The sequence below is a fragment of the Oratosquilla oratoria genome, chromosome 40, assembly GCF_046742065.1.
Source record: "Oratosquilla oratoria isolate Oo_2021 chromosome 40, ASM4674206v1, whole genome shotgun sequence".
NCBI classification, from domain to species: Eukaryota; Metazoa; Arthropoda; class Malacostraca; order Stomatopoda; family Squillidae; genus Oratosquilla; species Oratosquilla oratoria.
The window spans coordinates 41,490,523-41,516,421 of NC_134816.1; the positions used below are offsets into that span (position 1 = coordinate 41,490,523).

Here is a 25,899-nt window from a genome sequence, read left to right on the forward strand (position 1 = left end):
TATATATATTTATTTATTTATATATATATATATATATATATATATATATATTTATTTATTTATTTATTTATTTATTTGCTTTTTCCCCAATTCACTCCCAACCACCGCCCTTTCCCCCCTCTCAACTTAGCTCCTCATGGATGTATGTATATATTCTGTTTCAGAGTTTATGACCAAGGCCCAGTTGATTGAAGCCGCCGAGCCCTTGGCGGATTGTTCATTTACACATTCAGAAGGAACATATTACACTGCCTGGTCGTCAATGAGTACCCTCGTTAGTAAAGGACTCGTTACAAAAGAGAGTAATCCAGCAAAGTAAGATTTACTCTTTTTAAGTTGAATATTTTTAAGGTTATTGGATTCAGACATGAATTAAATGAAATGCCCTTGCTGTTGTGGATGTGCTGTGCCTTGCTGCATTGCTCCTGACCCAGGGTGATGGGCGAGATGCAGGAATGACCCGTCATCCAGGAGGTGCCAAGATAAGAGAGAGGGAGGAGAGTGGAATATGTAGGGGATGGAATGGGTGGGAGTGGTTTCTATGCCTTTTTCTTTTTGGCTACCCCCGTGTAAGGGGGAAAAAGCCTTTGGTATATGTACTAGTTGGTTGAATTTAACATTAATAGGAGCTTTTTGGGGGGAATGAATTACAAGAGCCATATCATATTATTGGAAAATGTGGGACCAAGTTATACAGTATATGATGATATGGTTTAACGTTACAAACTCCCCCCCCTATCGGTAGCTAGGACGGTGCCCCTCACAGACGACTTTGTAGCATGGAATTTAATGAACCACGCCCTTGGTTCAACTTCACCGGTGGCAGGGTCTGAACCGCCTAACACTTACGTAAACTACAGTGCCGCACCCGTGTCTATTTGTATCATGACGCATCACGGAACTTGACACAGTAGTGAAAAATGAAGAGCAGAAGGTGACTAGCAGGGTACCACAAGACTTGGTACTGGCACCAGCAGATTGCAATGCAATGAATAGAATAGAATAGATGATGCAAAGATCATGATCAATCAATCAATCCGTTGCCCCCTGGTCACCCTTGTAGAAGACTGTCAGCCTCCAGGAAGTCAGGAAGAGCCTCCAGGTGGGATTGTAAGTCACTTCGAGAAGAGATATTGCGATCCTCTCTGGGGTAAAGTAGTATGAGCTGTTCTGTGTCTTTTGTGTGGTGGTTTGCACCAAGGGCAGTTTGAATATGTGGCCAGGGTTGTTCTGTGTCTGAGGTCATTCTTTGATGGCCAAAAATGAAATTGGGGAAGAATTCTTGTATTAAAAAAAAAAAAAAAAAAAAAGTGGTGGTGTGCTTTGGGAGAAAGTATCTACAGCAGCGTTTCTCAACCTTTTACCCTTCCATAACCTTTAGAATAAATTGCATGTCTCAAGGAACCCCTGTAAAAAAAAAAAATATATATATATATACCATATCTTTCTCATTTTATTTTCATTGTAATAATAGGTTAGATAGGATGACGTCTATATTACATCATTACAATAACCTTTTGCGGAACCTTAGGGATCCGTGGAACCTGGTTGAGAAACGTTGATCTACAGGGTCAGAATTACAAAAAACCATAACATTGTTATGTTTACAGGTTCCGTCTGACAGAAGAAGGGAAGGAGTTAGCCGAGAGACTACTCGGTGTTGAAGTTAATTCTGAGTCAGTTCCTACCTCCGCTCCTTCCAATCCAAGTTCTTCGTCGACACTGTCCTCATCCAGTTCCTTGTGGCAGCGCAAAAGGAGCGATTCTCCCGAAGAGGTGGTGCTCGTAAGCTCGAGAAGCAATAGTCCCTTCGACTTGACAGAGAAAAAACCAACAGTTAACCGAAGCCCATCATCACATGATTTATCCCCTCCCCGCCGTTTTTCCCCCTCTCGTCCTTCATCTTCGGTCGGTCTTTCTCCAGTTCATTCGCCAGTGCAACCGGAGGTTGAATCGCCCCCATGGGATCCCCCGTCTCCTTTGTGCCTTTCGCCTTGGAATTCTCCGTCACCGTGCAAACCTCGTATGCCGTCTTCGCCTCAGTGTTTTACTCTCGATAGCAATTCTCCGCCCCATAGTCGGTCGCCGTCACCCTTGCCGCCTCCCTCACCTCTGTCTCCATCTTCACCTACGTCACCACTTTTGCCCTTGATTCATAGTCCGTTACGTTTTGATTCTTCCCCTCCACCTCAGTGTGATACAGAACCTCAAAAGTCGTCGCCTCTTCGCAATCCTCCTTCGTGTGATGAAGGTTCACCAACAGAAGCCACAAAAGGTAAATTGCCACATGTTTCTCTTAAAAAGAAATTAATAATAATAATAAAAAAAATAATAATAATATATAGATATATAGATATATTGACTTAGTAACCATGTAGTTAGTGAGCACTGAAACTATTGGTTGTTTTAAGAAATGTTTAGACAACTTTATGGATGGGGATTACAAGTGGTAATGGACATGGAACTGCCTAATGTAGGCCTTATGGTCTCTTGCAGTCTCCTTCATTCTAATGTTGTTCCCTAGACTGTCTGATTGTTGTTGTATGTCTTGACTTAGCCAACTCCATTAAAAAAAGGAAAAGGTCTTTTGTATTTTTTATTTATTTATTTTTATTATTATTTAAAAAAATAAATAAATAAAATAGAATAATAATAATGAGACCTCTGTGAGGGGCACCATCCTAGCCTCCTGATAGGGGGGAGTGTGTGATGTTAAACCATATCATTATTTATTTATTTTATTTTATTTTATTATTTTTTTTTTTCCAGGTTCAAAATTTGTCTTCAGCTATGTTGACGGGAGGGATATTGAGACACCTTTAAAGGACAAAGCCTTGGCATCGGTGGAAGACGACGGATTTTTGGGTTTTCTGATTAAATGTCGGCTGACTGACCTCGAAAGAAGTGGTGTTGAGTATCACGCAGACTACACAAGGTAAAGACACAGATAACGTTTATTAAATAATGTTTGATGCTTGCTGGGTGAGCGGATTAGAGCGTCACTGCTTGTGGCGGAGGTCAGGGTGATGGCACTTTGAATTCTGCTGCCAGCGAGTTGGACCAAGGGCATGGTTCATTAAATTCTGTGCTACAGAATCCTCTGTAAGGGGCACCACCCAAGCCTCCTGATGGGGGAAAATTCATCATATTAAACTAAATCAACAAATAATGTTTATTAGTATAACCTTTTGGTACCAAGATAAGAGGGAGGGAAGAGGGTAGAGGGAGATGGAGTATGTAGGTGATGGAATGGGTGGGAGTGGTTTCTATGCCTTTGTTGTTTGGCTACCTCCCTTGTAAGGGGGAAAAAGCCTTTGATATATGTATGGTATAACCTTTGCCAATATTATCCACTGGCTGAGCGGGTTGGAGCGTCACTACTTGTGGCGGAGGTTGAGGTGACAGCACCCTTAAGAGTAGTTGAGAAGTTGAGATTGAAGGGGGAAAAATCATAATGACTTTGAATATTCTTTTTCTTTTCCAGATCTGCCCCAATTGGTTATGTTTATGCTTACCTTGCGGACAGTTACGCCCCGGAAATGTGTCCTGGTTTGCACACACCTCATAAAACGAAAGAATCACAGAATTCCCCAAATCAAAATGGATTCACTCTCGATAAGCAGAAGAAACTTCCAAATTTAAAAAGAAAGATGGAATCTCCTGAGACGGACATTAAAACAAGTGTACAAAGTATTAGTAAAAAGAAATCTGGTCAAATGAATAGTGATGTATTCAGTAAAGATGTAAACAAACTTGAAGACTTGGTGCCTTCAAAGTTTAAAAGAAAAATGGAGTCTCCTGAAATGGACATTAAAACAAGTGTACAAAGTATTGGTAAAAATAAATCCAGTCTAATGAATGGCGATATATTCAGCAAAGGTGTAAGCAAACTTGAAACCCTGGTATCAGAGAGTATTAGAAAGGATGGTCAGGCATTGTCAAAGACGAAATCTGATATGGTTCCTGGTAAGTCCTGTGTGTTATTTAGCTGTTGACTAGATTAACTTCTCATATTGATCTGAATTTGTATTCTTATTTTATGTCTAATTGACTTTTTAAACTTTTTTTGTCAGCAATTATTTCATCTTGTTGCGGTGTGAAAGACTTTCCTCTCCTCTTTCTTCTACTTTTTTCCTTTCATTTGTTTTTATTTATTTATTTATTCTTTTTAAACTACACCCCAAATTTCTTTTCTTTTTGTGACACAATCTTTCTCCTTTGTCATATTTTACTTAACAAAACACATGATTTTTTTCACTGCACCATCAAACCCACTTCTCCCAAACAGCAGCCCCACAAAAAAATCCCCCCCAAGGGAAAACAAAACAAAAAAACACTGGCATGCTTGTATTCAAGTCACCATCCAGCACTAAGACAATTACGCAACAAGGAATAGGCCTGGCCACAGACACAAACTGGACCAGATGCAACCACCACAAACAGCCATGATTCTCAACTATTCCTCCATCATTAACCACTTCAGTACGAGTCAAATTCTGCTGCGCAGCATTGGCTGCCATGTGTACAATGCATCACACTACTCGCATTATAAAATATAAAGTCACTTCTGTATTACTCATTCTCTTTTACTCTGATTGATAATATATACATATACCAAGGCTCTTTCCCCCTTACAAGGGAGGTAGCCAAAAAGAAAAAGACATAAAATCATTTCCACCCATTCCATCCCTAAATACACTCCACTCCACTCCACCCTCCCTCTTATCTTAGCACCTCCTGGATGACAGGTCATCCCTGCACCTTTGTCCACTACCCTGGGTCAGAGGCAGTGTCGCAAGGCTCCAGATGCAACCACCACAAACAGCCAGAATTCTCAAATTTTCTTTCCTCATTAACCACTTCAGTATGACTCAAATTCTCATGTGCGCAGCATCGGCTGCCATATGTACAATGCATCACACTACTCGCATAAAGTCACTGCTATATTACTCATTCTCTTTTACTCTGAGTGATAATAAACATAGAAAACGTGATCAAACCAGTTCACAGAATCCAGGGGTGACACGTATACAGCTACAAAAAAAATATACAGATTGACCTCTCATTAACGGACTAAAAGGGGGTAAACGGTGTCCCTTGATGTGAATAATCCGTTGATTTGGAGGGGTTTTTGGGTGGCATAGTGATTGCATGCACTAAGATGCTGTAATTATTATAATTTATGTTATATTATTTGTTTTTGTTTTGTTATAATTTGTCTGTCTGATTTTCATTTATTATTAGTTATATGTCAATTTATTATCATTTACTATTTACCTGTTTGTTTGTTATTCAACTATACCAATGCATTTATTTATGTATTTTAATTGTTATTTACATTGTTATAGTTTTAATTTATTATTAATATGATTTTTTTTTTTTTTTTTTTTTTTTTTTTTTTTTTTGCATCCGACCTAGATATGGATCAAAAGGTCTCCTGTCGGCATGCTTTGCCTTTGTAACAACAACAAAAACACAGCTAATTAATGTCCAATAATTAATGTCTCATTAATGGACTAAAAGGGGAGTAACGGTGTCCGTTGATGTGAATAATCCATTGATTTGGAGGGGTTTTTGGGTGGCATAGTGATTGCATGCACTAAACAACAACAAAAACACAGCTAATTAATGTCCAATAATTAATGTCTCATTAATGGACTAAAAGGGGAGTAACGGTGTCCGTTGATGTGAATAATCCATTGATTTGGAGTGGTTTTTGGGTGGCATAGTGATTGCATGCACTAAACAACAACAAAAACACAGCTAATTAATGTCCAATAATGAGAGGCCTCACTGTATAATGAAGATGCCGATGCCTGCATCCTCATGTACCCACTCGTGCCTTGTGATGCCTATGTAGGCATTATTGTACCGAAGTAATTAACCTCTTCAGCTTGAAGTATTTCTTAATGCAACAACATGGACAACAGATTGATTGATTAGATTGATTTATTATTCAACTTTTCAGAGCCCGTGAAAGCTAAATCCCAAGAATTAACAAAACCAAAATTTGCACTGTCTCCGGGGCAATACGAAGTTATACTCTGCGTTGACAATGCCGAGACGACAGGAGGATTTGCTGGGCACAAGAAAGGCACGAAGGATATTATCATAACAGAGCTGAAGAAAAATGGAGTTAATTTTGACGTCCGGAAGCTGCACATTGGGGACTTCCTCTGGGTCTGTCGCGAGAAGGTCGCACCAGTTCCGGGAAGACTGCAGGCACCAAAAGTGAGCCAGGACTAAAGTTCTTTAGGACCTTAATGCACATTAACAACGACCTCTTTTTTTTTTTTTTTTTTTTCATTATAAAAAACAAGAAATTCATCTATATGCATGAAATTATGAAATTCAAGGCACCATTTTTTATTATTGTTACTAAAAACAAAGGGGGACGGAGAGGGGGTCGCCGATTAAATGAAGCGGCCTTGCTGTGGATGTACTGTGTCTTGCGACACTGCTTCTGACCCAGGGCGGTGGGCAGGGTTCAGGGATGACCCGTCATCCAGGAGGTGCTCAGATGAGAGGAAGGGTGGGAGGGGTGTGGAGTGTATTTAGGGATGAAATGGGTGGGAGTGTTTTTATGCCTTTCCTTTTGTGGCTACCTCCCTTGGAAGGGGGAAAAAGCCTTGGTATATGTATGTATGTATGTACTAAAAACTAATTCATTGCAGGCCAAGGAACTTGTATTGCCATACATAATTGAAAGAAAAAGAATGGACGACCTGGCATCTAGTATAAGGGACGGCCGATTTAAGGAACAAAAATTTCGCTTAAAACAGACTGGATTGTCTTGTCCCATTTATCTTGTGGAGGCATATGGCACCCAGAATTCAAGGTAGGTGGCACCGTGTTTACAAAAATAGGATAATGGCTGCAGTTTGTCATACACAAGTTAGCGGCAAATGTAATGATTAGTGCAAATGCAGTGTTACCTTTTTTTTTTTTCTTTTTTTTTCTTCTTTTTCTTTCTCCCCTTCTTTTTCTTTTTCCACTTCTTCCTCCTCTTCTCCTTTTTCCACTTCTTCTTCTTCTTCTTTTTCCACTTCTCCTTCTTCCTCTGAATCTTCTTCTTCTTCCTCTTCCTCTTTTTCATTTTCTTCTTCTTCCTCTTCTCCTTCTTCCTCTTCTTCTTCTTCCTCCTCTTCTTTTTCTTTCTCCTCTTCCTCTTCTCACTTCTTCTGCCTCTTCTTTCTTTTCTTCTTCTTCCCCTTGCCCTTCTTCCTCTTGATCTTCTTCAGTGGTTCAATCAATTTTATTTAAAATTAGTGAATTAATTTGTTCAAATCCAATACTATTAGCATCCTAGTTTTTAGGTGATATGTATTGCAATATAGATTGTTAAAAAATTAAACATTACATCAAATTTTCAGTTTACCAGAGAGCACATGTGAGCAGGCAATAGTAAACACCCAAATTGTGGATGGATTTGCCGTCAAATGTACCGTAGATCAAAGAGAATCTGCCGCTTATTTGACGATCATGACTCGGTATTTGCAGAGCAGATACCAGGTAAGCAGTAGTAAGAGTGGTGGTAGTAGTAGTAATAATAGTTGTAGTAGTAGTAGTAGTACAGTGAGTCCTTGGTATACGGTACATATGCATTCCTGAAAACCTTACTGCAAATTGAAATTACCGTATACCAAACCCAAGTTTCGACTAATGGCAGACGTACCTTCTCCCTGCTCTTTCCTCTTCAAAATATCTAATTTAACCTCCAAAATACGAGCGGATACCATATCTGTGAATTTTTCTTACTGTAAATAGAATCGAGGGTAGTAATTACCAAATACCGTAACTGTGAATTTACCAGATAAAGAATTACCGTATAAGGAGTACTCTATGTAGTGGTAATCGGCCAGCACTTTCCTTCCCTGTGCTTATTGATGTCCATGAAAGATTAAATGTAAGGTGTTGCTTAGATTTTTTGTTTATTTATTTTTTATTTACTTATTCTTTTTCATTTTTATTTATCTATTTATTTTTTTACATACTTTTTTTTATTTATATATTTTATTTAATTATTTTTTCATTTTCATTTATTTTTCTATTTACTTATTTTATCATTTTTATTCTCATAAAAACTCTTGACAGCTCCCAAAAGCTTTCCTCCTATCCCATAAATCTGCATAACCTCCCACAGTGCCTTTCTGTCTACCCTATCATAAGCCTTTTCCAGATCCATAAAAGCCCAAAAAACATCCTTCCCCTTTCCTATAGCTTTCTCACATATCTGTCTTACCACAAAGATCTGATCTACACAACCTCTACCTGTCCTAAATCCACACTGTTCCTCACCAATTACTCCTTCTGTTCCTCTCCTAATCCTCTCAATTAAGATCCTCCCATAAGCCTTCCCTACTACACTTAACAGGCTAATCCCTCTGAAACTACTACATTCACACTTGTCCCCTTTTCCCTTGTAAAGAGGAACTATACAGGCACTTCTCCAGTCCTCCGGCACTCTACCCCCTCTCCAGCAAACATTAAATAACCTCACCAACCAGTCCACCATCACTGAACCTCCCTTTTTCAGACATTCTGCATGGCATCCATCCAGACCAGGTGCCTTACCTGCTTTCATCATCTTTACAACTGCCTTCACCTCATCCTTCCTTATTTCTCCTCCATTCTCCTCACTCATCACTCTCATTTTCTTCGCATTTCCCACTGCAGCTATCTTTCCTTCTCTATCCTCCTTCACATTTAGCAACTCCCTAAAATATTCTGCCCATCTTCCCCTTACTGCCATCTCTTTATTTTATGAGAGTAGTAGAGCTTGTGTCAGGATTAGAAATGGAGAGAGTGAGTGGTTTGAAGTAAAGGTGGGACTTCGTCAAGGATGCGTTATGTCGCCCTGGCTGTTCAACTTATACATGGATGGGGTGGTGCGAGAGGTGAATGCTAGGGTAGTGGGTCAGGGATTGGAGATGGTTAAAGAAAATGGAGAAAAGTGGGAGGTGAGCCAGCTGTTGTTTGCGGACGACACTGCGCTTGTGGCAGGGTCAGAGGAGGGATTGAGGAAGCTGGTGGCAGAGTTTGGGAGAGTATGTGATAGAAGAAAGCTAAAGATAAATGTGGGTAAAAGTAAGGTGATGAGATGTACAAGGGGTGAAAGTGGCAGTAGACTGGAAGTGAACATTAAGGGAGAGCGACTGGAGGAAGTGGATAGTTTTAGATACTTGGGTGCAAGTGTAGCAGGAAAAGGTAGAGTGAAGGTGGAGGTAGAATGTAGATTGAGAGAAGCGAGTAAATGCCTTGGTGGATTAAAGAGTGTAATGAGGAATAGACATTTGGGAATGGATGTGAAGAGGAGACTGTATGAAGGAGTGATTGTGCCAACAGCACTGTATGGGGCAGAAACGTGGAACATAAGAGAAGAAAAGAGAAGGAGTTTGAATGTGTTTGAGATGAGGTGTCTGAGAAGTATGGTGGGGGTTACTAGGCTGGATAGAGTGAGAAATGAGGAGGTGAGGAGGAGAACAGGGGTGAAAAAGGATTTGGGAGATAGGGTTGATGAAAGAATATTAGGATGGTTTGGACACATGGAAAGAATGAGTGAAGAAAGACTAGTAAAAGAGGTATGGAAGGCAGATGTGGAGGGAGTGAACATGAGGGGACGTCCTAGGATGAGGTAGATGGATGGGGTGAAGGGGGCTTTGGGGAAGAGGGGAATGTCTGTTGAGGAAGGAAGGGAGAGGACGGAAGACAGAGGTGAGTGGAGAATGGTTGTATATGGATGATGTTGTGATTGCATGAGGAGGAATGGGTGGGGGGGTGGGGTAGTATGTGTGAGTAAATTTTGACGCAGCCCAAAGGGATTTCTCCCTGTCCTCTCCTTATATGCAAGGGGGGACGGAGAGGGGGGGTCGCCGATTTAATGAAGCGGCCTTGCTGTGGATGTGCTGTGTCTTGCGACACTGCTTCTGACCCAGGGCGGTGGGCAGGGTGCAGGGATGACCCGTCATCCAGGAGGTGCTCAGATGAGAGGGAGGGTGGGAGGGGTGTGGAGTGTATTCAGGGATGAAATGGGTGGGAGTGTTTTTATGCCTTTCCCTTTTTGGCTACCTCCCTTGGAAGGGGGAAAAAGCCTTGGTATATGTATGTATGTATCATTTTTATTTATTTATTTTTTGTTACACAGTTGTCCTACTCCTGTATTGCGTCTTGTTGCACTGTTTCCAACCCAAGCCGTGGATGAGGGTAAAGGATGGCCCTTCATCCACAGAGAACTTGGATAAAACAGAAAGCAAAGGGGTGTATGGTGGATACATGGTTTGGCTGGCCACCTCCTAAATAAGGAGGAAAAGGACTTTAGTTACTGTATGTAACTGCTTCTGACCCAGGGCAGTGGACAGGATGCAGGGATGACCCATCATCCAGGAGGTGCCAAGATAAGAGGGAGGGAGGAGGGTGGAGGGGAGTGGAATATATAGGAAATGGAATGGGTGGGAGTGGTTTCTATGCCTTTTTCTTTTTGGCTACCTCCCTTGTAAGGGGGAAAAGCCTTGGTATATGTATGTGTATGTATGCAACTGTAACCCTTTGCACACAATAATATACCCAGCATGTTTTGTCCTGCAACACTGCTTCTGACCCAGGGCATTGGACAGGGTGCAGGGATGACCCGTCATCTAGGAGGTGCTAAGATGGGAGGGAGGGTGGAGGGGTGTGGAGTGTTTTCGGGGATGGAATGGGTGGGAATGATTTTATGCCATGTCCTTTTTGGCTACCTCCCTTGTAAGGGGGAAAAAGCCTTGGTATATGTATATGTATGTATGTTTTGTCTCGCCTAAAGATTTATGCTGTAAAGTATTGATTCTGTCCTGAAGGGTACATGCATATACCAAAGGCATACATACATACATACATATACCAAAGGCTTTTTCCACCTTACATGGAGGGGTAGCCAAAAAGAAAAAGGCACATTACAAAATACAGTTGCTGCTGTCATACTTGTTCCCTTTCACTCTGAATAGATATAATGTCACAGAAAATGCGATCAAATCTGTTCACAGAAAACGGGGCTCACTCAGTTAAGACTACAAAATAAATTTAATCAGGAAGCCAATACCGTCATCCACATATACCCCATTTGCGGTTCATAATGCATACGTAGACGTCGTCGAATTCAAGAGGGCAACAGAGAGACGGGTCTTTATTGACAGTTGTGCATCGTATGTTCTTCCACTTACAGTTCCTCCAGTTCCTCTTCATTCTACGACAAATATGCTAACGATTTTCGCTGACCAGAAGCTGGAATGAACCTTTTAAATAATCATAAATATTCCGATAATTAACATACACTTTTTTCAGGGCTGTTATAGCAAAAGTAAATTGATTACATACTTCCACAGAACAAAAGACTGGAGTGTTATGCACACAGCGACTTGACGGAGGACATGAAGCGGTGCACCACAAAACTCGTATCATTCGAAGAACTGAACAGTTCTTCCGTAAAGAATCGGCAGCTGACCGTGAGGGAGATGTTTGCCAAGCACCTTATGCAGCTGCACGGCCTCAGCGCTGTCAAGGCAAAGGTGATCGTCGATGAGGTAAGGATCGATTTAAACGAGTACGTAAAGACCTTTGAGTAGAACGTAAATATAGTGGCATTAAGGAATCTCGCTTCTAGAATAGACAAGTCAATAGATAGGAATCATAAGAACATAATGAAGGAGACTACAAGAGACCATAAGGCCTACACTCGGCAGTTACATGTCCATTACCACAGAATTTGTGGCTAGAACAACCCGACCAATCCTGCGGAGTGGTGTTTGAAATGGAAAGGGTGGCTGCATGGGGGCTTGCTCTGGGATGATAGGTAGTAATGGACATGGAACTGCTTAGTGTAAGCTTTATAGCTGAGAGAAAATGTTGGAGATGTATATTGAAGGGGATACACAATATTGATAGGAACAGTTTAAAGAAAAAAAAATCACATTAATTAGATTGTGATACACTCTCTTTCCATCCTCTCCTCTTTCTCTCCTTCCTCCTTTCCTCACTCTCTCTCTCTCTCCTCTATCTTTCTCTCCTATCTCTCTCTCCTCCCTCCCTTCCCCCTCTCTCTACTCCCTCTCTTCTCTCTCTCTCTCTCCTCTCCCCCCTCTCTCTTTATGTAAACATTAATACAGGAAGGAAGTGATAAAAACTGCAGAGGAGAGTCAGATTTTGTTTATGATGTGGACATATGTTCGGACTCTATCGCCCTCCTGGAAGGGGGAAAGGGCTTCCAGTGCATAGTAGATGAAGCCTAATAGGTACTTGGTCTCATCCATGTTAATGTTAAATAGTGAAAATTTGAAACTCCTGGTGTTTAGATTCCTGTTAGTGATTTGATGATGATAATTTGGTTTTATGTCACAAACTTCCCCTATCGGAAGGCTAGGACGGTGCCCCTTACAGTGGACTTTGTAGCAGAAAGTTAAATAGATGTGGTAGGATGCAAGGTGACACAAGGAATCTGAATAACTGCATGATATTGAGCATACGCATTAGGAATTTTTATTGCATGATATTGTCATCAAACATTAGACGGAACAGGAAAATTAAAAGAGAAAACCATAATGATAAGGAACAGAGAAATTTTAGGTCCCGTAGTTAGATTATTACTTGTTTGCCAGCATGTCCTAATGAGCCATATGCATTAGGAATTTTTATTGCATGATATTGTTGTCAAACATTAGACGGAACAGGAAAATTAAAAGACAAAACCATAATGATAAGGAACAGAAAGTTATAGATCCTAAGTTAGATTATTATGTTTACTAACTTGTCCTAATGAGCCATATGCATTAGGAATTTTGGTTGCATGATTTTGTCATGCCTTTTATGCCTTTTTCTTTTTGGCTACCTCCCTTGTAAGGGGGAAAAAGCCTTTGGTATATGTATTTATGATTTTGTCATGAAACATTAGATGGAACAGGAAAATTAAAAGACAAAAATATAATGATAAGGAACAGAGAAAGTTGTAGATCCCTAAGTTAGATTATTACATGTTTGTCAACTTGTCCTAATGAGCTGTTTCTTTCTGCAGTACGGAACTCCAGCAGCTTTGCAAAAGGCCCTTCAGTCGTGCAGCGAGAATAACCGTGAACAGATTCTGGCCGACCTCAAGTGTACCAAGACCAATCGTAAAATTGGGCAGGTCGTTAGCTCCACCGTTTGCAAACTATATAGCATGCGTACTGTACAGTAGCTTAGTGTTATCAGTTTATTTTAGTGATTGATGATTTTTCTTCTGGGATGGCATCGGCATCTATGCCCTCAGCAGTTACGACGTCAGATAACCTTTAATCAATCAATCAATTCTGGGATGGCAAACCCAAACTTACTCATTCAATTACACACTCTCTCTCGCTCTCTTGCTCTCGCTCTCTCTCTCTCTCTATCTCTATCTCTAATCAAGTACAAGTGTGATATAAATCAGTTTTTAAGTATGTACTCATTCAGTTTTTAGGTATGTACTCGTTCAGTCATTCTCCCCCTAAACAAGTACAAGTGTTGTATAGATACATTTTAAAGTAAGCACTCACCTAAATACTAACTCAAAAACTATGTAATTTTTAATCATTACAGACTATCCACTGTAGGTGCTTTTGAAAGTACATAGTTAATTCTGCATACATTAATGAGTGCATTTGAATGTGCATAGTTAAGCTTGTATACATTAACAGAGAGAATTTTGTATCATTCTTTTTATATACCAAAATGGACTAATACATTTATCAGTACGAAAATGTAATGTTATAACATATTTGTAAATGTACACTTTAAACCCGCTATCAGAGAAGTAATATCAGATGTACAGGAGATCCATATATTTCAACTACTGTCTGAACTATCTGCTGAAGAGGACTACAGGTAGTAGTCGAAATATACGGATCTCCTGCACTTCTGATATTATATCTGTCAGTGGGTTTAGAGTATACATATATCAATAATTTAATCATAAGTTAAATATATGGAGGGAGAGAGGCTGCAGGTCTTATGCAAGAAAGACCTGGGCAGCGGATTAATATACGGAGTGATATGGGGAGGGGTAGCCAAAAAGAAAAAGGCATAGAAACCACTCCCACCCATTCCATTTAGGGTACTGGTTAGAAAACTCCCAGACCCTCTTATGCCTTTTCTTTTTAGGAATGTCCCCTTTCGGGGCTACAGGTAGTAGGACTCCTAATCCCATCCCCGTCCCGTTTTTTGTCGCCTTTTACGACTCTTTTTGGCTACCCCCCATGTAGGGGGAAAAAGCCTTTGGTGTATGTATATATGTATGATATGGGAAAAGTGGGCATCGTGCAATTACTGGTTGATCGTAGAACATTTCACAATAGAAAGTTATCCAGAGAAGCCAGTGTGGCCGGGACAATTGTTCCGTCTCCAATGCGTTTCTCTTGCAGTCAGGATTTACATATATTCTGTAAGGTGTTATAGAGATCTTGTAGTCAGGATTTACATATATTCTGTAAGGTGTTATAGAGATCCACCATGAGTGGAGGATATGTGGATGGAATAGGTGGGAGTGGATTTTATGCCTTTGTTTTTTGGCTAACTGCCTTGTAAGGGGGAAAAAGCCATTGGTATATGTATGCATGTTATAGAGATATATGTGGCACTGACCACTATTCTCTAGCGCAGCGTTTTTCAACCTTTTATCCTTGCGTAACCTTTAAAATAAATTGCATGTCTCAAGGAACCCCTGCACAAAAAAAAAAAGAAAGAAAAAAAAAACATGTACCATATCTTTCTCATTTTATTTTCATTGTAATAATAGGTAGGATGATGTCTATCTTTCATTATTACAATAACCTTTTGCAGAACCTTAGGGTTCCGGGGAACCCTGGTTGAGAAATGCTGCTCTAGACATTACAATCACTTTCAGTGCCTCAGTTTTAAGACCGTATTTTGAAAGCCAAATGTGCCTTAGTAGCACTGAACCTGGATAGAGGTGCATCTTCTATTGTTCACCTTTTTTTGTGTCTTGTGCAGTGTCTATCAATAATCAACAGCTGACAAGTGTAAGACTCTTGGGGCCAAGTTCTGTGGACACTGTCCTTGCAGAGTCATGAATAATTTTGTCAAAGGTCAATCACAGATGTTCCAGTTCATTTCATTACAGTAAACCCTCGAGTCATATGAGACGTACAGGGAAAAGAAAAGAGAAGTAAAGAAAAAGGTAAAGGAGGCAAAGAGGAGAGCAGATGTAAAATGGGGTAAGAGTATGACAGAAAATTTTGAAAGTAATAAAAAGATGTTTTGGAAAGAAATTAAGAGAGGAAGAGGAGGCGAATCAAGTAGAGAAGAAAAGGTAAAAGGTGCAGATGGAGAGATGATAATGGAGGAGAAGGCAGTAAGGGGAAGATGGGCAGAATGTTTTAGGGAGTTGCTTAATGTGAAGGAGGGTAGGGAGGGAAAGAGAGCTGCAGTGGGAAATGCTAAGAAAATGAGTGATGAGTGAGGGAAATGGAGGAGAAATAAGGAAGGATGAAGTGAAGGCAGCAGTTAAGATGATGAAAGCAGGTAAGGCACCTGGTATGGATGGATGCCATGCAGAATGTCTTAAAAATGGAGGTATAGTGATGGTGGACTGGTTGGTGAGGTTATTTAATGTTTGCTGGAGAGAAGGTAGAGTGCCAGAGGACTGGAGGAGTGCTTGTATAGTTCCACTTTACAAGGGAAAGGGAGACAAGTGTGAATGTAGTAGTTTCAGAGGGATTAGCTTGTTAACCCCTTCCATACGGTGCCGCACACGTAGGCGTCATGGACTTAGATCTCGGTGGCAGCAGCCAATGCCAGCCGTACGACGTGTCGTAATAATACTCGCATCATAAAATATAGTCACCGCTTATATCGATCGTTCTCTCTTCACCCGTGAATTTTGATAACCATAGAAAATGCGATTACAAAAGAATTAGAAAGAATGTCATTATGGAGGAGCGACTACAATAAATATAATCAAGACGACGATATGGCAGCCTCGCGAATACACTCGCTCCCCATGACGCCTACGTGTGCGGCACCGTATGGAAGGGGTTAAGTGTAGTCGGGAAGGCTTATGGGAGGATCTTGATTGAGAGGATTAGGAGAGGAACAGAGGGAGTAATTGGTGAGGAACAGTGTGGATTTAGGACTGGTAGAGGTTGTGTAGATCAGATTTTTGTGGTAAGACAGATATGTGAGAAAGCTATAGGAAAGGGGATGGATGTTTTCTGGGCCTTTATGGATCTGGAAAAGGCTTACGATAGGGTAGACAGAAAGGCACTGTGGGAGGTTATGCGGATATATGGAATAGGAGGAAAGCTTCTCGTAGCTGTCAAGAGTTTATGAGAGTAGTAGAGCTTGTGTCAGGATTAGAAATGGAGAGAGTGAGTGGTTTGAGGTAAAGGTGGGACTTCGTCAGGGATGCGTTATGTCACCCTGGCTGTTCAACTTATACATGGATGGGGTGGTGCGAGAGGTGAATGCAAGGGTAGTGGGTCAGAGATTGGAGATGGTTAAGGAAAATGGAGAAAAGTGTGAGGTGAGTCAGCTGTTGTTTGTGGACGACACTGCGCTTGTGGCAGGATCGGAGGAGGGATTGAGGAAGTTGGTGACAGAGTTTGGGAGAGTGTGTGATAGAAGAAAGCTGAAGATAGATGTGGGTAAAAGTAAGGTGATGAGATGTACAAGGGGTGAAAGTGGCAGTAATCTAGAAGTGAGCATTAACCCCTTCCATGCGGTGCCGCATACGTAGGTGGCATGAGGAGCAAGTGGATACGCGAGGCTGCCATATCGGCGTCTTGATTATATTTATTGTAGTTGCCCCTGCGTAATGACATACTCTCTAAACCAGTGGTTCCCAAACTTTTTTCTGTCATTTCCCCCTGCACCCAGGTCAACTATCCAGATTTCCCCCTTCATGTGTAGCAGGGAAAGAGTAGTTGAAATACACTGTGACTATTTACTAATTTATTTTTCAAATGTACAAATATACTGATAAACAGGCATTCTCTCTCTCTCTCTCTCTCTCTCTCTCTCTCAGACATGAGAAAATCCATCAGAGATTTTTTTTAGTTAGTAGGTAGTGTAATTATTTCCCCCTGGTAGCTTCAAATTTCCCCCAGTTTGGGAACCACTGCTCTAAACTGTCTTCATCACATTTTCTATGGTTATCGATATTCACGGGTGAAAGAGAGAACGATCGATATAAGCGGTGACTATACTTTATGATGCTAGTATTATTACGACACATCGTACGTCTGGCAGGTAATGCTGCCCGTGAAATTTTGGTCTGTACTGAAGAGGTCACCTCAACCAACAAAGTTAGGAAAGGAGTTGGAGATTTAGTTATAGAGATATCTTTATAATATTTTCATGTTTGAGTATTTTTTTTAGAACAAGACAAAGTTTATGTAAATTTTGTCCAAGTAGTAGATGAACAAAAGGATGGCCCTAAGGTGGGTAACCAAGCAAGATTGCATTTTAGCTACATTGGTTTTAAATTGACTGAGCTTTCTAGTATGAGTACTGATGAGAATCATAGTACAGAGGTATTGTAGTGTACAGGAAAGGAGCAACGCTCATTGGGTCCCATCTCCTATTTTCTAATTTTCTAACATCCCTAGACTCAAATTCATGTACAGTTCCAACTTAATCTATATCTTTGATTTCCAATTATATTTAGCTTTGAATTCATGTACTGTTTGAGCTTGGGCTATATCACCTTCTAAGCTATTCCACATATATATCCATCTCTCTTCACATCCTTTATCAATTTACTTCCATGACCTCTTAAAGCCCTCTCATCTTTAATCAGATCTCTGATATCAGTGCAATCTATCCCCTTTAATGACCTGAACACTATAATCATGTCATCTCTTTCTCTTTGATCTTTCAAAGTTGGTAGGCCCAGTACTTTAAGTCATTCCTCATGGTTTATCTACCAGACTGAGGACCAGTTTGGTTGCTGGTTGTGTTGCCTTCTCTTTGTCTTTCACTACCATTTTGATGATATGTCTCATAAATGTACTTTATGTGAATCTTATTTTTTCAATCTGAAGAACTGAATTGTCGTACAAGAATTCACATGGGTGGTAAGTTTTTATTATGTTCTTGAGTCTCCAGTTATAGTACTTGGCCCCCAACTTTGAAGAGAACTTGCACAAATGATCTTCATTGGTTTTCTCTAAGAATATGAAGATGCATACAAGAGATCACATTGGTTATAAGTCTCATAAATGCATCTCATGTGGCTTCATTTTTTTAAGATGGTGATCTGAATCTTCATATGAAAAAGTCACACTAGTGAAAAGCCTCAAATACACTTGTGTATCTTCATTTTTTCGATTTGGAGATTTGAATTGCCATGTGAGTACCCACTCAGGTGATAATAATGTAATAATAATAATCTTTTATTTTGGCACTGAATCAATATACATGAAGTGCGGATAATGGAAAGAACACATAGTTCGAAATAACAATTAAAATTGCCGAGGATAACACACAAAAGTATGTACAATTGCCGAGGATAACACAAAAGAATGTAAGCTTATTTCCATTGTTTTCCTCAATGCTTATTTCCATTGTGTGCCTTCTATATGTGAATCTTCATTCTATCTGGGCATTTAAGTAAGCATCTGTAGATTTGCACAAATACTAAACCTTATAATGGTACTCTATGCCAATAGACACTAAGTGCTCAGGATGCAATCACCACACGGAAGACAGGTGGTGAGGAGCCTATACCAGTAGGCATATAGTTGCGGCCAAAGCTATCCCCTTTGCCTTGTGTGCTTGGATAGTTAGAGCAAGTAACAGTCGCTTCTGGGAATCAGAGAGAAGTGCAGGACTTAAGCCCACAACTAAGTGAATGCAAGAACAGCACATTTCCAATTATGTCACTAGTTATATTACACAGTCTTACACTCTATCACTCCAGATGACTTGACAAAATCTTTTTAAGTAGTCTGTGGGCTAAATGATTGCTGTAGCCCATTTCTTGGGTGTCATGAATCTCCTGCAAGAGAGAATTGAGTAATGGATTGATTGAATGTTACACTAAAATGTCTTAAAAATGTTGAAAAGAGCAAATTCTCAATAGTGATTTATAAGTATTATTGTTTTAATGTAATAAAATTGTATGGTTATAAGTGAGTGTATGAATGTCCTTTAACTTGTACTTTGAATGTTTGGACTTCTTCCCTTGTGAAGTTTGAGCATCACATGTGAAAAACTTCAGAAATGTTGCCGAGCGCTGCTAAATATCTTTGAGTAATTATTTTTAAATGAATTAGTTGGCCCTCTATACAATTCTTTCAAATGAGTCCAAAACGTTAGTAAATAAAAAGATGCCAGAAGAAAAAATTAGTCTTATAGTGAAAGAAAAGAAGTACTGTAGCTTCTAGTTAACTTGTGCAATGTATGTTTTGAAAATAATAATTGTTGCCTTGAGTTTATTTGTAATATTTTTTCATGTGCTTGCTTTCTGTTGAGGATTTTGTATGTGGGTAATAGGTCAAGTCTGTGTACTATTTTATAATGTGATTAGTGTGATGCATTGTTCACATGGCAGTTGATGCTGCTCATGAGAATTTGACTCGTACTGACAGGTTGTCTTTTATTAACTCTCCCAAATCTTTCTCCTTATGAGGACCACAATGGAAATAAGTATACATGCTTTTTTGTGTTATCCTCAGCAAATGTAATTGTTATTTCGAACTATGTGTTCTTTTCATTATCTGCACTTCATGTATATTGATTCAATGAATGCGCGAGTGGTTACCACTGGTATAAATTTTATGTAATTTTTTAGCTTAGCTAGTTATGGTATTGTCAATTATTTATTGTTATTCTTGTCTATATTATGTTATTTTACTCTTGTGTTAACTCGTATGTAAACTGTCGGAAATAGATGTAGTCACTAAGAATGGTGACAATCGGTAATTGACTCAGGAGAAGTCACTGTGCCCCAGCTTCAAGGCGTGGGGTTCTCTCTTTCGCTCTCACTTTCCAACCCTCGAACAAAGATTTCTAATCTGCTCTCCCATCGCTACCCTAGGGTAGCGTGGTAATGTATTTTGTATATTAAGTTGGGGATAGGAAAAAGCCCAGATAGTATTGGTACAACCTTGTAGGTGAAGGATAATATTGGACCCAGGCTTCTTATGTCAACCTCGCCGTGCACTGTGCCAAACTCTCATGCTGGGCTAAGTTTTGGCCAAATCGGTCACCTGCCAATTTTCGGCAAAATTCATGGGTCTCTTTGAATTTTTTTTTCCATTTTGGGTCATTTTGGTCACCTGCCCCGATTTACCCACCATCTCAAAGCGGTCAGGGCTCCTGTGGGGTTCACTTGGACACCGCTCAGGCCAACAGTTGCACCTTTTCACTTTTGGGCCTCTGGCGCCCGTACTGTTGGCTTGAGCAGTGTCCAAGTGGACCCCACAGGAGCCCTGACCAGCCGCGACTTGTGGGTGAGATGATGGGTAGATTGGAGCAGGTGACCAACATGACCCCACAAAATCGGCAGTTGCCCGATTTGGACCCAACGGCGTGGCTGTTGCAACCCTCCAAATTTGGGCCTTTTCTCCCATTTTTCACTTTTGGGCCTCTGGCGCCCGTACTGTTGGTTTGAGCGGTGTCCAAGTGGACATTGTAGTAGCCCTGACCAGCCGTGACCTGTCGATGAGATGGTGTGTACATTGGTAGGTGCCCGATTTGGCCCTAACTTAGCCCAAAGGAAAGAGTCGGCCACAGTGGACGGCGAGGTAGGCGTGAGGAGCCTGGGCCCAAGAGCGTGGCTGTGGCACCCCTCCAAATTCGGGCCTTTTCTCCTATTTTTTTACTTTTGGGCCTCTGGCGCCCGTGTAACTAGTGAGCTGTTACTGGGCTAGTGACACAGAGAGAGATTGAGAGTCGGTTTAGGTTAGGTACTTTATTGAAAGGACACTGGAATACACACATAAACGCATGTTGGCAGGCCCGAGTCTGAAAGAATACTGACCGTGACCTGATCTCGCACGCCTTTAAGTACCCTCGGGGCGTACCGAAAAGTAGCGTCCCTCAGGCTGGGACAGGGTTGCCGGGCGTAGCCCGGAATTGTGTTTTTGGTAGCCTACAAATATATTACAAGAGTATTATGGCCGTAGCCCAAACATGCATGCTCTGACGCATAAGGCTAGTTGTCCTTACACTTTCTCCCAAGAGGATGCTCACCACATGCCTCAATATGTTCTTGTGGGGGACTGTTCACCACACCAGTACTGTTGTTGTTGTTGTTGTTGTTGTTGTCGTTCCCTAGACTGTCTGTCCGAGCAGTCCCGTCTCCCCAAGGAATGCCATAGCCGAAACTGGGTTTTCCCACAAATCCTTTATAGAGCATATGTTGTGTTGTTTGCGTGCATGATTGTGTATAATGCAGTCTTCCATTATGTGTTGTATGGTATGGGGTGAAGTGTTACATCCTGGGCAGCTGTTCACAACGCGGTCATCCAGCCTCTTCTGGTAGCTTAGGAATGGAGCTGCAGCGTCTACGTCGTGGGACCACCCCCCAACCCCAAGAGTTGGGGGCCAAACGGCAGCAACTACCCCTGGCCACCGGCTCTACGCAGGTGGCACCGATCCCCAAGAGGAGCTACGCCTACCTTGGGGAGTACCACACCAGTACTGTTGGCTTGAGCGGTGTCCAAGTGGACCCCACAGGAGTCCTGACCAGCCGAGACCTGTGGGTGAGATGTTGGGTAGATTGGAGCAGGTAACCAAAATGCCCCCTCAAAATCTGCAAGGGGGCCCATGGATTTTGGCTAAAATCGGCAGGTGCCCCCATAGGACGGCGAGGTAGACGCGAGGAGCCTGGGCCCAAGGGTGTGGCTGTGGCACCCCTCCAAATTTGGGCCTTTTCTCCCATTTATCACTTTTGGGCCTCTGGCGCCCTTACTGTTGGTTTGAGCGGTGTCCAAGTGCCCACAGGAGCCCTGACCAGCCGCCACCTGTGGGTGAGATGGTGGGTAGATTGGAGTAGGTGACCAAAATGGCCCCTCAAAATCTGCAAGGGTTTTGCCCATTGATTTTAGCCAAAATCGGCAGGTGCCCGATTTGGCCCTAATTTACCCCAGAGGGAGAGAGTCAGCCACAGTGGACAGGGAGGTAGGCGCGAGGAGCCTGGGCCCAAGGGCGTGGCTGTGGCACTCCTGTGGTGAACAGTCCCCACAGGACCCCACAGGACATTTTGGCTTATAGTATGGTCGCTGCAGAAATGGAATGGACAAGGTATGTATACGTGTGTAGAAACAGCTGGCCTTCGGCCTTGTTTTACTATTGTGTAGGTTAAGTCCATATTACGCCTGTAGTACAGGCATTTGTCTCCTCATGAAAGCACAACCTAGGCCCTGCCAAGCCATGTTTCAGTGAGGCTGGGTCCTTTGCTACTGTAGCGTACGCAAGATGTGTATATAAGGAGCCAGGCTTTGGTCTCCATGGGCAGTTCTCTATAGCACTTGTACTCAGCGGTGCTCGCCTCGGAGCCTGAGCGCCGACCCAGCCTAGGTCGACACTCGCACTAACCTGGATAAAATACAGCAATCCACTCGAGCTTCATTCACTTCCTCATCACCATAGTCCAAATAACATGCATGCCTTGTTACATTATTAACCCCCCCCCCCCCCCGGGAGTTTTGACGCGCTACGACCGACAACGACTGGCAGCTGCACCCTACACACCACTAACGTCACCCCGACGAGGAGGTTATCGCTTCCACTGACGTCCCTCATGACCGCTTCCTCACTCGACGTCACGGCCTCCCCTTCGCTCGACGTCACGACCGCCTCTTCGCTCGACGTCATGACCGCCCCTTCGCTCGTCGTAATGATCGCCTCCTCGCTCGACGTCACGATCGCTAGAAATCGACGTAACGACCGCCTCCTCGCTCGACGTCACGATCGATGCAAATCGACGTCGCTACTTCAGTGAAGCCGCCGCTTTCAAAATTAGCTGTCTGCGCCATCTCCAGGGATATCCCGTTTCCACTGACGTCGCTCAAGGCCCCTTCCCCGCACCATATGTCACGATCGCCGCAGATCGACATCACTATTTCAATGATGTCGCCACCGCTACCAACGACGCCCAGCCCCACTAACGCCAGGCACGACCTCTTACGCACACTGGACGTCACGATCGACTAAGAACAACGTCGCTACTTCAGAGAAGCCACCACTTCCGCCAGCCAGCGCCGCCACAGGGGTAAGATGGCGGGTAGATTGGAACAGGTGACCAAAAGCAGAAGGCGCCCGATTTGGCCCTAATTAAGCCAAAAAGGAGAGAGTCGACCACAGTGGACGGCGAAGTAGACGCGAGGAGCAAGGGCCCAAGGGCGTGGCTGTGGCACCCCTCCAAATTTGGGCCTTTTCTCCCATTTTTTACTTTTGGGCCTCTGACGCCCGTATTGTTGGCTTGAGCTGTGTTCAAGTGGACCCCGCAAGAGCCCTGACCAGCTGCTACCTATGGGTGAGATGGCGGGTAAATCGGAGCAGGTAACCAAAATGACCCAAAATCACCCCATGAATTTTGCCGAAAATCCGAAGGTGACCGATTTGATCCAAACTTGCCCCACAGGGAGAGAGTCGGACACAGTGCACAGCAAGGTAGACATGAGCAGCCTAAGCCCAAGGACGTGGCGGTAGCAACCCTCCAAAGTCGGACCTTTTAACCCAGTATTGACTTCTGGGCCTCTGGTACCCATACTGTATCTCTGAGTGGTGTCAAATTGGACGCTCTCAACCTGTGGGTGATATAGCTGGTAAATCGGAGCTGGTGATCAAAATGACCCCAAATCCAAAAAATCTCAAAGGAGAACCATATGAATTTTGCCCAAAATCCGAAGGTGACCGATTTGGTCCTGACTTGCCTCACTGATAGAGAGTCGGACAAATTACAAAGTAAGGTAGACATGAATAGTCTTAGCCCAAGGGCGTCGCGGTGGCACCCATCCAAAACTGGGCCTTTTCACCCAGTATTCACTTTTGGGCCTGAGGCACCCATACCGTATCCCTGAGTGGTGTCAAATTGGACCAAATCGGAGACATGACAGTTTTTGGCCAAATCCGTGGGTAATTTTGAGGGTCATTTTGGCCACTTGGCCAGACTGGGTCACCACCTCAGCTACAGATCGTGGGCCACCAGGGCTCTTCCGGATCGCACTTAGATACTGTAGCTTAGGTGGTGACCCAATCGGGACAAGTGGCCAAAATGACCCTAAAAAACCGTCATGTCTCCGATTTGGCCCAAACTTACTCCAGAGGGAGAGAGTCGTCCACAGGGCACAGCAAGGTAGACGTGGGCAACCTGGACCCAAGGGCGAGGTTGTGGCGACCAGCCAAATTTGTTTGTCTTTGTGTAATTTTCCCCTCTCATTTCCGCCTGTTGGCGCCCGTACTTTTAGCCTGAGCAGTATCTAAGTGCGATCCGCAAGAGCCCTGGTGGCCCTCGACCTGTAGCTGAGGTGGTGACCCAAAATTTGCCTCACAGGGAGAGAGTCGGTCAAAGTGCACAGCAAGGTAAACATGAGCAGCCTGAGTCCAAGGGCGTGGTAGTGGCACCCCTCCAAATGTGGGCCTTTTCACCCAGTAATCACCTTTTGGCCTCTCCCACCCATACCGTTGGCCTGAGTGGTGTCAAATTGGACTCCACAGCAGCCCTAGCCGCCCTCGACCTGTGGGAGAGATGGCGGGTAAATCGGAGCAGGTGATCAAAATGATCCCAAAATCCAAAAAATCTCAAAGGATTTTAACCTCATGAATTGAGCCGCAAATCCGAAGGTGGTTGATTTGATGCAAACGTGCCCCACAGGGAGAGAGTCGGACACAGTGCACGGAAAGGTAGACATGAGCAGCCTGAGCACAAGGGCGTGACGGTGGGGCCCCTCCAAATTTGGGACCTTTCATCCAGTATTCACTTATGGGCCTCTGGCACCCATACAGTTAGCACCCATACAGTTAGCACCTCCACTAACCAGGCCCCAGCTGCTCCACTAACCAGACAGCTACTGCTGCTCCTCCTCCACTACCCAGGCACCAGCTGCTCCACCTCCACTACCCAAGCATCAGCTGCTCCACCTCCACTAACCAGGCAGCTGCTCCAAATCCACTAACCAGGCACCAGCTGCTCCATCTCCACTAACCAGGGACCAGCTCCAACTCCCCCACTAATCAAGCACCAGCTGCTCCATCTCTACTAACCAGGCAGCTGCTACTTGTCCTCCACTACCCAGTCACCAGCTGCTCCACCTCCTCCACTACCCAGTCACCATCTGCTCCACCTCCACTACCCATGCACCAGCTGCTCCACTTCCTCCACTACCCATGCACCAGTTGTTACACCTCCACTAACCAGGCACTAGCTGCTCCACCTCCACTAAACAGGCACCAGCTGCTCCACCTCCACTAACCAGGCACCAGCTGCAGCTCCTCCAGTACCCAGGCACCAACTTCTCCTCCACTAACCAGGCAGCTACTGCTATTCCTCCACTATCCAGCCACCAGCTCCTCCACCTCCACTACCCATGCACCAACTGCTCCACTTCCTCCTCCACTACCCAGGCAGCAACTGCTCCACCTCCTCCACTAACCAGGCACCACCTGCTCCACCTCCACTACCCAGGCACCAGCTCCTTCACCACTAACCAGGTACCAGCTGCTCCACCTCCTCCACGACCAGGGCAACTACTGCTCCACCTCCACTACCCAGGCACCAGCTGCTCCACCACCACTACTCAGGCACCAGCTGCTCCACTTCCTCCACCACTCAGGCATCAGCTGCTCCACTTCCTCCACTGCTCAGGCAACTGCTGCTCCACCTCCACTTCCTCCTCCACTAACGAGGCAGCTGCTGTTACTGCTCCTTCACTAACCAGGTACCAGCTGCTC

At 43.2% G+C, this 25,899-nt stretch overlaps 1 protein-coding gene across 3 annotated transcripts in view; it reads left to right on the plus strand.

The window, feature by feature from the left end:
• The window catches only part of mus81 (mus81 structure-specific endonuclease subunit), a 32,485-nt gene extending 16,504 nt beyond the window's left edge, over positions 1-15,981 (plus strand). For 2 of the 3 annotated variants that reach the window (XM_076177590.1, XM_076177591.1), the window contains exons 6-14: positions 165-315; positions 1,611-2,275; positions 2,770-2,935; positions 3,485-3,966; positions 5,969-6,231; positions 6,675-6,838; positions 7,374-7,512; positions 11,358-11,555; positions 13,040-15,981. In XM_076177590.1, the coding sequence (XP_076033705.1) occupies positions 165-315; positions 1,611-2,275; positions 2,770-2,935; positions 3,485-3,966; positions 5,969-6,231; positions 6,675-6,838; positions 7,374-7,512; positions 11,358-11,555; positions 13,040-13,201 (2,390 nt within the window). In that variant the 3' untranslated portion in view covers positions 13,202-15,981. The remainder of the gene's footprint in view (positions 1-164; positions 316-1,610; positions 2,276-2,769; positions 2,936-3,484; positions 3,967-5,968; positions 6,232-6,674; positions 6,839-7,373; positions 7,513-11,357; positions 11,556-13,039) is intronic. The other variant, XR_012965941.1, reaches the window with a different exon arrangement.
• The last annotated feature ends 9,918 nt before the right edge of the window (positions 15,982-25,899 follow it).